The 17,561-nt window shown below is 41.3% G+C and overlaps 2 protein-coding genes across 2 annotated transcripts in view; both read right to left on the reverse strand.

Annotated features, from left to right (window-relative positions):
• LOC119413872 (amphiregulin) overlaps window positions 1-9,315 on the reverse strand; it is a 10,063-nt gene extending 748 nt beyond the window's left edge. Inside the window, exons 1-5 of the mRNA XM_037680937.1 lie at window positions 9,208-9,315; window positions 7,561-7,728; window positions 6,135-6,351; window positions 5,750-5,914; window positions 3,332-3,445 (exon numbers count right to left, since the gene is read on the reverse strand). Of these exons, the coding sequence (XP_037536865.1) occupies window positions 3,352-3,445; window positions 5,750-5,914; window positions 6,135-6,351; window positions 7,561-7,728; window positions 9,208-9,244 (681 nt within the window). The 5' untranslated portion in view covers window positions 9,245-9,315 and the 3' untranslated portion in view covers window positions 3,332-3,351. The remainder of the gene's footprint in view (window positions 1-3,331; window positions 3,446-5,749; window positions 5,915-6,134; window positions 6,352-7,560; window positions 7,729-9,207) is intronic.
• The window catches only part of tmem8b (transmembrane protein 8B), a 1,109,927-nt gene that overhangs the window by 282,676 nt on the left and 809,690 nt on the right, over window positions 1-17,561 (reverse strand). The gene's annotated exons all lie outside the window — the stretch shown is intronic.

Consider the following 17,561-nt stretch of genomic DNA (forward strand, 5'->3'; position numbering starts at 1 on the left):
TCTTCTTCTTCTTCATGTTAAATTAGGACAATGTTCATTGAAGGGACCGTCTGGTAATTTTCAAAATGTTGTGCTGTAAACTAATCATTAATAGTTAGTACCTTCCAGCAGTGGAAATCTGTCAAGGACCACAAAGTATGGATAAAAGGCAGAAGTCCCTCCAAGCTTGGCTAATAGCTAGCCAAGTATAGTAAGTTTTTTTTAAATAGTTTTTCAGATTTACAAGACAACTCTTACAAATATCATACCAGTGGGGAAAGAACGCTACAATAAACAATATTAAACCTCTACAGATGTGCACAACATCGTTTGTTTTGTTCAGTCGTGCCCAATCCTGGTCTTTCAGGGGACCTTTCCTGCATATTTTAATGTCTCCCTGTTCTTTGGCATGTCCAAGTTCTGCAGAAGCTTGTTAATCACTTATTCAGTCAAATCAAACATTTGATTTGACTGATTTGCACAGCCATAAATATATATGTTGATGATACTCCTGTTTTTGTCTACTTGATGTGGGCGTCATGTCTGTTCAAAAGGTCACTCCAAAACTGATAGATTCAGCAGCAACAGGACACTGACACGCTATGCTCAGCACGTACACATTTATGTAGAAACATGGATCTCGTTGGTCAAGAAAAAATAATAAAACTGAACCAACGGTACCATGAGAGTTTAAATGAGCAAATGTAGCATTATTTCACACTAACATGTAGATTTGACAAGAGTTGTATAATAATCCAAAGTCAAATTATTAAGCCTAGATAAATAACAGCGGCATTCTTTGGCTAGGCATTAGCCTAGCCTAGGTACTAACATTTGATCAATATTTGACAGCACATCACTTCAAACATAACCAGACTTTTTGTAAGTAACAGCGCAACTGAAAATTGTGATGCGTAATTAAATAAACCCACCAGTATAAAACAATTCTCGTGCATCTAACCATAATCAACATGTGGTAGATTATGATTCAAGCAAAAGAGGTAAAACATATGATAAATGTCAAAAAAGTTCAAGACAAAATCAACTGGATGTTGTTTGTAAATGTTACAAATAAAGTCCAGTTGATTTTGTATTGAACTTTTTTGATCTTGCTATGTCCTGGATGACTGAGAGTCTTCACCAGCGACCTGATAAATGTGTGAAAATAAAAACTTTAGAGAAACAAAGTGACGAATCTGAGCTGAAACATGTTCAGTTTTGTCTTGTCATCTGGTAATGAGGAGAAAAGAGCTCAGTCACTGTGTTTATCGAGACAAAAAGCATCTAAATCTGGACCGTGCAAGTCTTGCGTGTGGAGGCCCTTTGCTTGTGCTATTTGATAAGTTGTGAGTAAAGCAGATTAACTCTTACAGCAACACCATCGCGTGTTCAGTGAGTGTGGCAGCGCCGTCATTGTTTGGATACACAGGTGAATGTGCACGCTCTGCCGTGTGGTTTTTCTTTCACGCTGGTATGCGAAGGTATAGGCTGAGACACCCCTGGATTATTCACGCTAACTCCCCCAGTGGGGATGCCTCTTTGCATGATGCAACTTGTACTCAACAACAAACAAGCGTACGAGTTCTAACAGCCACTCCTTCCTGTTTGGCTTAAGACTCACGTGAGCTGAGGTTAGACGGACTTAAGCAAGTCTTTCAGAGGAAACACATCACAGGAATGTATAACAAGAGGAAAACAGGAAGCCATGATTGCATGCTCTTCATCTAGCATCACAGTATTGCCTAAGCAAATGGCACGGCACCAATTTATTTCTTCTTTTAAGAAGCAGGAACTGAGCTGCTACTAAATCCTAAATCTAACGGTGTGCTGAAAATTCAGTTCAAGACTAAACTGAACCAAACTAAAACTAGGTTGGATCTTCTGAGGAGGTGCAAGTGGAAATGTAATGAACATTTAATATCTTGTCAATTGTAGATAGTTTTTTTTTTTAACAAATTCAGTTTGGTGAAAAAGAGCTTAAACCTGATCAGATTACCTAATAGCTAGTCCATGACGCCAATCCACTTTGGTCTTGTTTCTGCGTAGACTAGCTGTTAAATCGTCCTTCTGTCTTAACTAATACTTCTTTCTTCAAACTGAACTCGTTCAAAAAGCTATCTACAACAGGTAAGATGTTAATTGCAATGGTTTGTTATCTGGGTGTCCAACTACTTCTTTACAAAGTCTTCACTTAAAACAGAATGCTGCTGCCAGAGTCTTAACTGGAGTTAGTGGGAGAGATCTTATCTCTCCAGTTTTAGCTTCTCTCCAGTGGCTCCCTGTCAAGTCCAGAATTTAATTCAAAATCTTACTTCTAACCTACAAAGCTCTCAACACCCTAGCTCCATCTCATATTCGAGATCTTATTGTTCCATATTTTCCTAACAGAGCACTTCGCTCTCAGACTGCAGGCTTACTCGTGGTCCCTAGAGTTTCCAAGAGCAGAATGGGAGGCAGATCTTTCAGTTATCAGGCTCCTCTCTTGTGGAACCAACTTCCAGTTTCTGTTCATAGAGCTGACACATTGTCCAGTTTTATGACTGGGCTTAAGACTTTCATTTTTGATTGCCTGGGGAAGCAGATGGTGGGGGTTAAGGGCCTTGCTCAAGGGCCCTGAGTGGGGCAAATGAGGGCGGAGGCAGGAGTGGGTGCTTCACCTATCCCACCCACATTTTGATGTTGTCCATCAATGATCTTCTGATCGCAGGCCCATCTTCTCTAACCTCTGCACCACCACTCCCTTTTTATTATAAGACCTAGACATCTCACCATCAGAGACTGTTTCAAGACCTCCCAGTGTCGATACAACTGTTTGACCAAAACAACTCATTGTGATCTGCACTGACAAGCGCTGACACATACATTAGCAAAGTGTTGTTTTTTTTGTAACTTATGTAATTCGCAGTGATAATCAAATAACCTGAAAGCTCAAAAGTAATTTTTTTCTTGAAACAATATACATTGCCCTCCTGCTGGAGCCTCACGCCACACCTTTGCCAACCAAAGAAGAAAAGCAACGTTAGATTCACCTGTACGTTTATGAACTTTTGTTTTTCTTCCAGTGTTACAGTGAAGGTGGTTAGAATAAATGCTTTATGGTTCATCTTTTGCCAGGAAGTCGTATAAAACACTTGGCAGCTGTTCATGCTGAGCAGCTGATAAAATGGTGTCTAAGAGCCCCACGCACTCTGCAGGGACTTAGAAGGCCTTATCTCTAGTTTTTATTATATGTTTTAACAGTTTAGTGCTGGAATAGTTTCCATCTTTTGATGCCGGGAGGTTTCTGCTGTGATGGCACAACTAGAGCTGTGGTTTTTATCAGTTTAGATAGCAACAGGACATTGGCACCTACCTCGTTGTGATCCTTTGTCCTCACACCACAACATCACCCATGGGTTTTTGAAGTTTCTCCTGCTCTGACCCAGTTCCAAGATAGGATGCCAAGAAGTTTTTATGTGACCTGTAACTGCAAGCGATAATCAGGGTCAACACAATATAAGAAAAAGGAGTGCAGCTCTTGTGATGGTCAGATGATCACAGTCGATGTGAATTTCTTTAATCCTCTCAGATAAAAAATGCAAATAAAGTGCACTGATAAATTAGATTGATTGCCAGTTTATGTCATTATTTACACGCTATAGTTAGACATTAAACCTTTGCTTGTTTTGTTTTCTCAGAAGTCAAATCTACGCTCTCTAGTCCCCCTGGTGCATTGGTCTAATTGCAGTTGTAAGGTGTTTTTATTGCACGCCTTGAATCCTTCCTGCCCATCATTTAAACCTGAGCTGTAATTTGGTACAGATAAGGGTTGTATCACCTGTCACACACACCTAGCAGTTTAAAAAAATGTCTTTAAGCCAAAATAATGGTTTGATAAGACGCACATTCATGGTCTAATTGCAGATTTCACTGCCAGTCACATAAGCTGTAAAAGTCCATTCTTGAAAGTGGTGCGCAAATACCTGTTTCGTGTGGGTGTGTTTGGGCGTGTTGCTGTGCTTTCTTTCATTTGGCTGTGTTTTCATATGCCAGGAAGCGTTTCTGGGCAGAACGTCTGGATTGAGATGTGTGTTGTGTTGGGATCCAAGGGTGTGGATGGTTCTCAGGAATCTTCCCTATTAAACCTTCAAAGGAGGTGTTTCGTTTGAGGCCGCAGGAACCGGACCTGCTTTTACTATCATTTCAGCTTTTTATGTGAGGAGATGAAGCCAAGAAGTAAAGGTCCCACTGATAACACTGTGACGACGTTTATGCAATGTTGAGTTTCAGATTTCAGATTGGGAAGCACACGCTGAAAACTGCTGGGCTAAAAACGACTCAGTGAGGGGGTCAGATTTGGACTATCCCTGGGTAGTTTGAATTAAGTTTAACCTGCATACTCAGTTATGTTTTTATCCAAAATTGGGTTAAAATTACAAAAATTATTAGATATTTATGAATTTGTTTATTTGTTCAAGCTAGCTAGCAAAAGCTATTAGCTACCTAGCACTGACCAGAGTTTTTTATTAACCCAAACTCAGTGTCTAATGGTAACTAAAGTTTTTAACAAAAGTAAGCATCTTTATTGCTTTTACCATACCTTTATGTTTTACTTTCTAAAGTAGAGGTCCAGTCAGGTCTTATTTGGTCGACTTCCCACCCAAAATGGCAGACTGTGAAGAATTGACAATCCAACCATTGGGACAAACTTTTTGACCCAATCTTTGGTCGAGCCCACCCAACCTATGACCCGTCAGCTTTAACCCAGCAACTGATCTACAAAAATAACCCACCAGTTTTTAGTGTGCAAATTAAAGATTTAGAAAAAAAATCCATACAATTTTATGTGTAATCATCAAAAATTTGAACTAACAACTTAGTATATTTTATATATTTAATGCTAAAGAGCTGGAAGCAGCAAGGAATAGTTTTTCCCCTCTTTCTTACATTTAAGCATTTTTCAAATGTTACAAACATATAGAAATTAGAGGAGTATTACACCTTTATATTATTATTATTATTATTATTATTATTATTATGCCTTGTTTTATTTGGCACCTTGATTTGAATGCTATTATAACACAACTTTTTATTTTTAATTACTTTTTATTGTTGTTTATTGTTGTCTGTACTTTATATGTTGTCTGTCTAAAACAGGTTTCTTTTGTACGAGTCCTCGTGGATCAATGAAACTAACCTGGATAAATAAAGGTTGAATGGATATTTCTTGGTATAACAAACACTAATTTGAGTTATTATGTTCCGTAATGGTTTCTTCTCTCTTTTGTTTTGTATTTATTGGTTTGCTCTTGAAAACGTTGCTGAAAATGCTAAATTGAGGGATTTAAGAATGTCCTCGGTTTGAGACAAATAGTAATTCTCTGTGTTTTTAAATGCTTCACACAAGATTAACTTTAGCACAATTTTTCTAAAATGTTCCTAGATGTTTTCAGCTTTTCAGCAGCTAACACTCTGAATGAATAAATGGGTAGAAATAATTGCATTAAAATAGTATTTTAAAAGCAATTAAACAGCAGTCAAAGATTTAAAATGATTTGCATTTATTTTGTCAACTAATTGATTTGTCATAAATAATCTTTAAGGCAAACGGTTGTAGGATTAAAGCAAAAATTTAAATTGTGATTTAATTGAAGTTACTCTATTCTTGTCTGTTGCATTTTGCATTTGTCCTTTAAATATTTTCTAAACTGCTACTTTTTCTTCTTCATTTTATCTCTAATTTACTGAATTGCGCGTTTTTCGCCAGTGAGTGTGACACAATAAGACTTACTGTGCACAAGTCATGAGCAGGACGGCGCAGCAGCTGATGACGGACAGCACAACGGCAATAACCACTAAAACCATTTGCACCAGCTCTGTGTTGTAGCTCTTATCCAGCTTGGTGGTCCCCAGAGTTTGGATCTCACAGCGCTCTCCGTCGTAACCCTTCATGCAGCTACACAGAGATGACAAGGAGCTATAAAGTCATGCATGCACACTGAACTTTCACATTCTTCAGCAGGTTTTTCCTTAAAAAAGGTCAAATGTATGAGTCCATGTAGGCTCATGGTGATAAAGTTTTTGTATTTCATGTTAAAAGGCAGCTTTAACTCTGCAGAATAGATCAAATTGTCATAACTGTAGAATTTCATAGAGGAAGACAGAGCTGTACTCACACACACACTGGCTCCTGCAGGCCCTCGATGTATTTGCAGTTTCCGTGGATGCAGTAGTCCAGGTGGGTGGAGGTGCAGGGATCCTGAGTGGTGCTGTGCGTGGAGTTGTACCTGCCTGTGGTGTACTTCGGGTTCTGAGGAGTTGTAGATTTGCCCTTTTGTCGGTTCTTGTGCCTGTTTTTGTTTTTCTTCTTCTCATCTTTGTTAGCATGTCGGCCTGCAACATAAAATAATAACCTACAGGTGAAAATGGCGGTATCAATTGTTTGTCTTTGTGCTTCTGTCTGTTAGCAAAACGTATAAAAATATTTTTTTTTATTCATGTTTTATTGAGTCTCTTTTAACTTTCATCTTCATCTGTTGGTTTAGACTTTTGACATGCAAAAACAGGAACAAACTCTCGGGGATTGTCAGGATGTGCAGGTAAACTGCTGGTATAGTCCTACAGAACCTCACTGAGGTCAGTGAACAAGGCCAGGCTGATTCTGGCAGATCCTGTTCACCCACTCCATGGTGAGCTCAGGTTGTTTCCATCTGGACGCAGGTGTCTGCTGCCCAGATGTAGAACGAACAGACTGAAAAACTCATTCATCCCTGTAGTGATCAGACTTCTCAACAAACAATGATGATTACTCTTATTTTAATGTCTTGATGTCTTGTCTAGTATGGATGTTTTGTGTGCCTACTGACTGTGAAATAAAATGCCCCTTGGTGATAATAAAGATTCTTGAACAATTTCACAAGCGATTGGATACATTTTAATGAAACTTGCAGAAAGTAAGCATTACATGTGCCTCTGCAAGTGAGTATTTTTTGGAGCCAACCTGATTCAAGATGGCTACCACGGCCAACTGAACATAAAAACACAAAAGTGGCTAATATTAAGTACAGTTTACAGAAATTATGCTAAAATCTGTTTTGGTTGTAGTTGAGAGTTGCAACACATACTTGGAGCACTATTTATTGTGTGAGATCTTTAATTAAAACTTTTGCTTTAACTGTTGGAATCAGCTCTGTCTCTGTGTTAGCAAAATATTTCATGAAACACTCTTCAGATTATAATTCAACTTCCAGCAAGTAATCATTTGATGTACAGTACATCTACAACCGATTAACTTTGTTAGTCAGTCCAATTCAAGATGGCTTCCTCAGGTTATCAACAAAAGCCAACACAAACATTTATATAACTGACAATTTTACATGTAGTGAGCTAAATTTTGGTGACAGTAGCTGACAGTCTTTAAAAACACGCACTCTGAGTGTTAGATCACAATGAACATAGGATGATCTTAGACAAAAATGGTGTCGTGAAAGGCAGCAGGCAATATGTAGTCCTTAAATGAATGCCATACTTTTTTGTAAAAGAAGATATCAATGTATGTTGCATAATGGATTTGGAAGGAGAACAGCTTAATTGTTTTCATACCATGAAGAGAGAAAAGTTGATGGTCTCCTCTTGAATGCTCCTTGTCTACTTCCTGCTCATCATGGTCGTGTGAACCTACGAGGCCCTCCCCGGAGGCTGGACCACCTCTGGCTAGTTCAGTCGAGTAGGTGGCCTCGGATCCCTGAGCATCCAGAGCACTGCAGACAACTGCAAGCAGGAAAACAGTCAAACACAAGAACAGGATCACATGGAATCAAAAATGGACATAAAAACGAGAGAGAAGAGTTTAATCTTTGATTCATATCAAATGTCCTTTTTATTGCCCATTTTAAAGGTTTGTCTGTGTCTCTGTGTTTGTCTGTCTTGTTAGCAAAATATTAATTTGGACTGATTAACATTTGAAGTCTGAAGATGGCTACAACAGCTAATTACCCTTAAAGACAAAAAACACCTGTACTGTAACTCCATCAGCATTACAGAAATTAAGCTAAGGCTTGATGTGGTAGTAGCTGAGAGTGATCCCCAACGCATCCTCAAAGGATAACGAATCACTCAAGGTCTTTGTTAGAAACGTTGGCATGAGTGGGCGACATGCATTCCTGCAAAGAATCCTACTTTTGTATAAATATATGTGCAATGTCAACAAAAATAAGTTTTGTGAAACTGTTAACACTTGCCTGAAAGCAAAACACAATAAACAAAAAAAGTCAGCAGGTTTTAGAGCTCACGGTGGAATAACTTGAGCACCTACATATGCTTTCACAGAAATAGAGAGCTTAGTTTTTTCAACTTTTGATATTTTCTTTAGCTGTTTCTTTTGTTTGGTCATTCGCAACAAAACTTATAGTTGAAAGAAGGTCTTGGTTAGGTGCAGAGATAGATTTTTTAATTGGCTTTTAAAAAATTGCATTCATACTCGCCTTTATCAATAACAGGCTGGAAATGGACGAACAGCTGGAACTGTCATAATTTAGTTTGTTTTAATCCAAAATGCCCTTCTCTATATTCGTTTTAAATCTGTAGTCATCTAAGGGTTGTGAAGTATACATTTATTTAAGTTTATCAACTATTTTTTGTATTTTGTTAAATGAAAAATATACAGTGGAAAAAAAACCATCTATATTATATATCAGCCCCTGATATCAGAAGGGAGAAAAACTTTACATCAGCTGGCGTCTAGATGTAAAACTTCATGGCACAGGTTCGTTGTTGGGTTTAAGATTTAATTTGTGCTTTTCCAAAAGCAAACAATGGCAGCATTTTCTCTTGTTACTTAGAGAATTTTAAATACTTTTGTGCTCATGAGATCATTAAAAGAGTTGTGATATATTGTCGGACGATTTGCTGCTGTTTTTTTTATACAAAAAGAATCCTCAGAAATCCTGTCGCGTTTGCCTCAGGACTAATTAAATTACCTTCAGAACCATCAAAGCACCTGAAACCTGTCCAGCCAGTCCTCTTCCTCAACTGTATCTAATTTAGTCTGAGCTACCTTAGAAAACCTCTGCAGATTTCTCACAACCAGAGGCGCTTCTGATGAACGCTTTCCTTTAAAACACCAGAAATTCTCCAATTCCTGCCTGACAAGTCATCACTCGCACGTTCACATTTTTCTTTCACGCCTTCTTCTGCCTTCACACCTCAGTGACTTGAAGCGTGAGGATAAAAGTACAAGTTCAGACTTACCGATGCACAGCAGACAAATGATGACGAGGGTGTTCATATCCCAGGAGAAGAGTGTTTGGAGATTGGCAGTCCTGCAACTGATCTGGATCTGAATTTGGGTGTTGGAATGTGTGTGTGTGTCACCTGCTGATAGAGTTGTGCTTCTGCTCTCCCATAGGTACGCTTTTATAGACCAGTGCCTGGCTCACAGCTCCAAGCAGAAAGAGGGTGTGTTTATGTATGTGTGTGTGTGCTTTAAATGATTAACTCCCCTGGGGCAACACATTTTACACTTCATGTTCTGATTTGGTAAAAAAGGAACAAACAGAATAAAACTGAGTCCAGAATTAGTTTGATCCAGTCTGGGTTTATTTCTCGTCACGATTAGACGATAGAAATAGCCATTCCTGTGTCTGTTACTGTTATTGCTTCCGCGTGTTTCCGATAATAAATAAGGCCATGGTTACTTGTCCAGATTAGACGTAACAGGCAGGAAATCCACTCGTTTGGATGAATTTCACCTCTTATTGTCAGGGTGAGACACGTTGCAAAGAGTGACGATTAAATGTGAATATCCAGCACAAAAACAGAAATATTATGTGTCCGTTTGGCAACACTGAAGCATGCCCGAACTTGTTTTTTGTGAAGAAGTGCCAACCGGAGCCGTGGCCACACTTTAGTCAGAGGACAAAGTTGGTCGAGAGAAAATTCTGTCATAAAATCTTTTTTATGAGTGGCTGTGATTGGTGTCATACCTTACAAGGTAGAAATACCCACACGTTTATTCTATATCAGAATTTTTTTATTGACAATGTTTCTGTCTGGGTTGGACGCTTGTAAAATCCACAAAAACAGCTTATGAGAGTTTGATATCGGACAAAATGGTTGGAACAAAAAGTTGGAACAAATAGTTATGACAAAGTTTTAAAGAAAGACCTCATGCAACCTGTTAGTGCTCACAATATGTGGTGGGAATCACTCTCAGCTACTACCACACCATTTTTTTGCTCAATATATTTAAAGTTGACACAATTATAACCATTTGTGGCAGCCATCTTGAATCAGGATGACTTTAAACATTAAGCATCTGTAGAGGTAGATACACTAAACAAGTTCTGAGAGTTTCATTGAAAACAGTCAAGCGGTTCATTGAATATTTTGCTAACAGACAGCCATGTTTGACTCCAATAATTACTGGTACAGTTTTGAACACAAAAAAATATAAATAAAATTTTTTATCATAATCAAAAAATACTTTATTAATCCCAAAGGGAAATTCATTGTAGTTGTAGCTCATCCTGGTTTCTTCTAGATGGTGATAGTTGTAGGCAGGAAGGATCTCTTGTAACAGTCCATCCCATAGCAGATCCTAAGAAACTGGCTGCAGATGCCAATCTGTCCATCCAGACCCAGCAGACCTCCTGATCTGCTTGGGCAGCAAAACCAACCGAATGCCAGGCAGAACTCTTCCCTTAGCAATGTCCATTCCTCCCACCAACCTGCCTATAGGCCCCCGTCGCCGTGGACAAAAATGCAGGTGCCGGGGAATGATCTCAGTCCTCCCACTGTCACGAGCCATATTTCCCACCACTTCCAAGATCTCAGCGGTCAAGCACTCGAGCACCACCTCCAGGTAGATAGGAATGCATCCACGGCACCACCTTTTCAACTCATTTGGGATTTGGGGCTCTAGTTAAGGTAATATTTTTCCTCCCTGGCTCTTGATCGAGGTGGCTGCTTTTGCCTTTCCTCCCCTGTTTTTCCTTCCTCCTGCTCGTCTCTTTGTGTGTCTGAAATGCCTGGTTCACATCTCCCAAACATAAATTAAGAAGATTATGGATCTGGTATCCTGGGCGTTCAACTCCATTGATAAGATTTTTTCAAGAAAGCGACAAGGCCATGGAGAACCTGTGTGTCCAGCTGAGATGTACGCTGTGGGGTATGTCATGGATCCGTGGGGAGTGTGGCAGCTGATCTGCCTCTCAGTTCTGTCTCAGGAGGATGCTGAAGACGTTTACATATTTGGATTTATGATAGCAGGGACTCTGCTTTTTGGCATCGGCGGGGCTCTGTTTTATCGACTTTTGAAGAAGACATCGGCAGCAATTTCAGCCATGGCAAAGCTTCAGAGTCAGTGTGAAGGTTTGGTCTGTGCTGTAGGAACTCTAAATCAAGTGGTTTACGAGCTAAACCATAAGGTGGAGGCAATTTATGAGAATCGCAGGCAAACTGCAGCTTCTGGGACTCGTCAGCGTGGTGGGTTCGACCTTGAGGGAGACTCATAGCATGGATCAGTGGAATGGAGTCTCACAATTAGGCTATTTTGGAACCAGAACATCCAGATGGACTCAAGGCTAAAGAAAAAAGTAATCTGTCTGCCTAAAAAAAAAAAAAATCGTCAATCAAAGCTTCTCTGAATCTGACCCCCGATGGCCTTGGAATGGGCCATCAAATTTTTCCTGGGTCATGGGTAACCAAGGACAAAAGCTTCATCTATTGCACCCCACCCCCACCCCCCACCCCCCAATTCTAGAACTGGTAACAGAACAAGTTGAGAATGACTCTCAGCTACTACATCAAATTTTAGCTCATTGCCTGTAAAATTGATTAGCTGCATTTATGTGTTTGTTGTCAAGCACAATGTGGTGGCCATCTTGAACTGGGTTGATTCCAAAAGTTAATCGTTGTAGATGTTTATCCAGGGATTATAATATGAAAGTTTCTTTTAAACTTATCTAGTGTTTCATAATTTATTTTGCTAACAGAGAAACAGAAACACGCAATTACAATATTGGCCCCCATGGTTGCAATCAATAATAAAACAAATACCCAAGAAACCCAAGAAGAATCTCTGTCATCAAGAAGAGAGATTTTTTTTTTAAAGAAATCATTATATACAAAGAATTACATCACTTTATTTAAATAAAAATGACCCATTTGTGGTCATTAACAGATAAACAAACATATTACTGTTGTAGAAACTAAACTTTGTTGTATCTCTAAACTCCGCATTTTAGCCAAGGTTCTAGGAAATCTGATAAACTCTCAAATCAAAAAGTATTTGGACTCATTTAACATCTTACCTCTTCATCAATCTGGTTTCAGGAAACAACATAGCATAAAGACTGATTCGCTGAAGGTTTTTAATGACATTGTTGAACCACTGGACGCTAATGATTATTGTTCTGCACTTTTCTTAGACCTGTCTAAACCTTTTGACACTGTGGACCATGACGTCATAAGCGCTCAGAATGGGTTTCTCAGAACACACCACTGGCAGGTTATTTAACTGTATTACAGATCGGAGGCAATGTGTTCAACAGAATGGTACTTCCTCCAGTTATTTAACAGTCAACAATGATGTACCACAAGGCTCAGTCTTAGGACCGACACTCTTTACAATTTATATAGGTAATGTAGGTCAGAGCATCCCTGATGCATCCTTACATTTCTATTCTGATGACACAGTTGTTTATTGGTGAGCTAAAACAGTTTGCTAAGGTTTTCCAGCTTTTGCAGTCTGCTTTAGACATCATCCAGTCAGATTTGTTCCGTCTCAAACGAACTAAACACAGACAAAACCAAAGGGATGCTTTTTTCAAACAAGAAAACAGTCCCAGTAGTTCTTCCTTTGATTTTTTTCCTTGAATGGTTCCCTTATTAAGTTTGTCGATTCCTACAAATATTTGGGTATCTTGGTCGGTTCGCATCTCTCTTTTAAGTTTCATGTGGAAAACCTAGTAAGGAAACAGAAAGTTAAATTGGGTTTCTTTTTAAGAAATAGATACTGTCTAACTCTGAATGCTAGGAAACACCTTTTGACTGTGACTTTCCTTCCCTCCATTGACTACGGTAACATTTACATGAATGCCCCTTCAAGCACCCTGCAGTTGTTGGATGCTGTCTATCATGGTGCACTAAGATTCATAACTGGCTGTAACTACCATACACACCACTGCACCCTTTATTCACTGGTTAACTAGACATCATTAACTTCACGCAGACTCTCCCACTGGTACATTTTCATCTTTAAATCACTTCTTGGTCTGTTGCCTTCATACATCTCCTCCTACATGTCTCTGTGTGAGTACAGCTACAGTGTGTGCACTCAGGACATTATTACCTGCAGTGTTCCTTCAGTGAGGACTGAACTTGGCAAAAGGGTCTTCTCCTACTCTGTTCCAGTTTCCTGGAATATCTTGCAAAAAGATCTGAAGGTCTCAACCTTGACCTCTGTAAGTGGCTTCAAACATCTGTTAAGTTCCTGAGAACAATCAATGTGGACACATTCTTGTTTTTAATTTTCTACATCACCTTAAAACCTAGCTGTTCTTTGTTACATTATCTTTTAAAATACCATTTTATTTTCACTTGTTAAAAAAAATCTCAATCATAAATAACAATTTTATGATTATGTGGGACTGATATTTGTGGGATGGGTGGTGGCCGAGGGCAGGGACCCTGGCGGTCTGATCCTCGGCTACAGAAGCTGGCTATTGGGACGTGGAATGTCACCTCACTGGTGGGGAAGGAGCCTGAGCTGGTGTGTGAGGCTGAGAGGTTCCGGCTAGAAATAGTCGGACTCACCTCTACACATGGCTCTGGCTCTGGAACCAGTTTCCTTGAGAGGGGCTGGACACTCTTGCACTCTGGAGTTGCCCCTGGTGAGAGGTGCCGAGCAGGAGTGGGCATACTTATTGCCCCCCAACTTGGTGCCTGTGTGTTGGGGTTCACCCCAGTGAATGAGAGGGTGGCCTCCCTCCGCCTACGTGTGGGGGGACGGGTTCTGACTGTCGTTTGTGCTTATGCACCAAACGGCAGTTCAGATTATCCACCCTTTTTTTGGAGTCCTTTGAGGGGCTACTGGAAAGTGCACCTCCTGGGGCTTCCCTTGTTCTGCTGGGGGACTTCAATGATCATGTGGGCAATAACAGTGAGACCTGGAGGGGTGTGGTTGGGAGGAACGCCCCCCCTGATCTGAACCTGAGTGGTGTTCTGCTGTTGGACTTCTGAGCTCGTCATGGATTGTCAATAACGAACACCTTGTTCAAGCATAAGGGTGTCCATATGTGCTCTTGGCACCAGGACACCCTAGGCCACAGTTCGATGATCGACTTTGTCATCGTCTCATCTGATCTGCGGCCACATGTCTTGGACACTCGTTGAAGAGAGGGGCGGAGCTGTCCACTGATCACTACCTGATGGTGAGTTGGCTCTGATGGTGGGGGAAGATGCCTGTCAGACCTGGCAGACCCAAACGTATTGTGAGGGTTTGCTGGGAACGTCTGGCAGAGTCTCCTGTGAGACGGAGTTTTAACTCCCACCTCTGGGAGTACTTCAAACATGTTCCGAGGGAGGTGGGGGACATTGAGTCTGAGTGGACCATGTTTTATGTCTCTATTGTTGAGGCGGCTTACCAGAGCTGCGGCCGCAAGGTGTTGCACCTACAACCTTGTTGTCGGTCCTATTCAAAAATGGGGACCGTAGAGTGTGTTCCAACTACAGGGGAATCACACTCAAGCCTCCCTGGTAAGGTCTATTCAGGGGTTCTGGAGAGGAGGGTCCGTCGGATAGTCGAACCTCGGATTCAGGAGGAGCATTGTGGTTTTTGTCCTGGCCGTGGAACACTGGACCAGCTCTACACTCTTAGCAGGTCCTGGAGGGTGCGTGGGAGTTTGCCCAACCGGTCTACATGTGCTTTGTGGACTTGGAGAAGGTGTTCGACCGTGTCCCTCGGGGAACCATGTGGGGGATATTCTGGGAGTATGGGGTACCGGGCCCTTTGATACGGGCTGTTATGGACAGAATTTCTAGGTGCAGCCAAGGTGTTGAGGGGATCTGTTTTGGTGGCCTTAGGATTGCGTCTCTGCTTTTTGCAGATGATGTGGTCTTATTGACTTCATCTGATCGTGATCTACAGCTTTTGCTGGAGCGGTTCGCAGCCTAATGCGACGCGGCCGGGATGAAGATCAGTTCCTCCAAATCCGAGGCCATGGTCTTGAGCCGGAAAAGGGTAGAGTGCCCTCTCCGGGTCAGGGAGGAGGTCCTGCCCCAAGTGGAGAAATTCAAGTATCTTGGGGTCTTGTTCACGAATGAGGAAAAAATGGAGCGTGAGATCGATAGGCGGATAGGTGCAGCGTCTGCAGTGAAGCAGGCGCTGTACAAGTCTGTCATGGTGAAGAGAGAGCTGAGTCAAAAGGCGAAGCTCTCAGTTTACCGTTCTATCTACATTCCTACACTCATCTATGGTCATGAGCTTTGGGTTGTGACTGAAAGAATGAGATCTTGGATACAAGCGGCCGAAATGAGTTTTCTCCGCAGGGTGTCTGGGCTCTCCCTTAGCGATAGGGTGAGGAGCTCGATCATCCGGGAGGGACTCAGAGTAGAGCCGCTGCTTCTCCATGTCGAGAGGAGCCAGTTGAGGTGGCTTGGGCATCTGTTTAGGATGTCTCCTGGACGCCTCCCTGGTGAGGTGTTCTGGACACGTCCCACCGGAAGGAGGCCCACCCAGAGAAAGTCCCAGGACACGCTGGAGGGACTATGTTTCTCGGCTGGCCTGGGAACGCCTCGGGATTCCCCCGGAAGAGCTGGCCCAAGTGGCTGGGGAGAGGGAAGTCTGGGCCTCCCTACTTAGGCTGCTACCCCCGCGACCCAACCCCGGATAAGCGGAAGAAAATGGATGGATGGATGGATGGGACTGATTTTTTAATTTTGCACACAAACAAAAACCACTCAATGTAACACTGAGAAAATAAAGTCGTACATTGTTGTCATTAATTATTTTGCATTGTTTTTTGTCTATCTTTATTTGATCGACCAGAGTTTCTTTTGTTCAGCAGCCAACTTGTGTGTTTACTTATTGAAAGTAATTTTTGTAATTTAGATTTTTTTTGGGGGGGGGATTTACCTGATTTTTTTATCTCCAGAATTTTAGGACCACTAGAAAGGGTGGACCCCGCAACCCACCAATCAACTTTTGGCCCTGCAGTGGAAGGTTAATAAGAATGTGTGTGTGTGTGTGTGTGTATGTGTGTGATAAAATCATGCCTCATCTTGTTATTTTTGGACTCCTTAACTAAGTGGAGACCTTAAGACTTGGGTGGAGAGGCTGCCCAGATGTTTGTGTTGCTCATGTTGTTGTGTCTGCTGGCAGAAACTCGCTCAGAATGACAGGAACTTCTCCGAGTCATTCCACAATCCCAACAACATTCAGAAAGCCCTGAGACGATTTGTTTAGGATGGCCATGGGTTCAGACTGTTTGGATTGTTGTGGCGATGAGCGACACGAGCGAGTGGAAAGTCTGAAACCAGAGTCCAATAACAGACGCCCACTGTAAACACACTGCTGCCTGGCAGAAGGCAGGAGCATAGATGCTCTTAAAACAGAAAACTGTCAGTCGTTTATTTTCACAACAGTCACAAACACACGTGCACATGGTCCATCCTGCACGAGTTCCAGTTTCATGTCCTGCACTGGAAAGTAACAAATTACATTTTCTTGCACAGTTGCAGCTGAGTTGTACTTCTCTGTGGTCGTACTGAAAGTAAATATTTATTTCAGATATGTTTGAACTTTTGTTCGTCACTGCTTTTCAAATCACACCTGATTCTGACAAAAGTCCATCCAGCCATTATCTTTTACCCACTTCTTCCATTTTGGGTCACGAGGGTTGAAATCAGGTCTCTCTTGTAAAAGAGTCTTCGAGGCTCAATGGGATTTATCTGTCTAAATAAAGGTTGAATGAATTCACTCTCTCACTCACACCTAGGGACAATTTAAAGTTACCAATCAGCCTAACATACATGTTTTTGGTCTGTGGGAGGAAACCGGAGTACACGGAGAAAACCCACACATGAACAGAGAGAACATGCAAACTCCACCCAGAAAGGCCCCTGGACCAGGATTTGAACCAGGGACCTGCTCGGTGAGAGGCAGCGGCTCTACCAGTTGTGCCACTGTGCTCTGACAAAAGTCACAAAAGAAAATGCAACAAATCTGGACAGAGGGAATGTTTTGAGCTGCAGGAAAGAGATCAGGAAGTGTTTTGACTTTTGTTTTTGTAACTTTTAGACTTTTCTAAATATTTAACTTACATCCATCCATCCATTCATCCATTTATTCATCCATCATCCATCCATCCATTCATCCATTCATTCATCCATCATCCATCCATCTATCTATCTATCATCCATCCATTAATGCATCATGCATCATCTTTCCATCCATTCATCCACCCATCTATCATCCATCAATTCATGCATCATGCATCATCCATTCATCCATCCATCCATCCATGCATCCACCTATTTATCCATATTTTCATCCATTCCATCCATCCATCCATCCATCCATCCATCCATCCATCCATCCATCC

Source organism: Nematolebias whitei, chromosome 8 (genome assembly GCF_014905685.2).
Source record: "Nematolebias whitei isolate Nwh7 chromosome 8, NemWhi1, whole genome shotgun sequence".
NCBI lineage: Eukaryota > Metazoa > Chordata > Actinopteri > Cyprinodontiformes > Rivulidae > Nematolebias > Nematolebias whitei.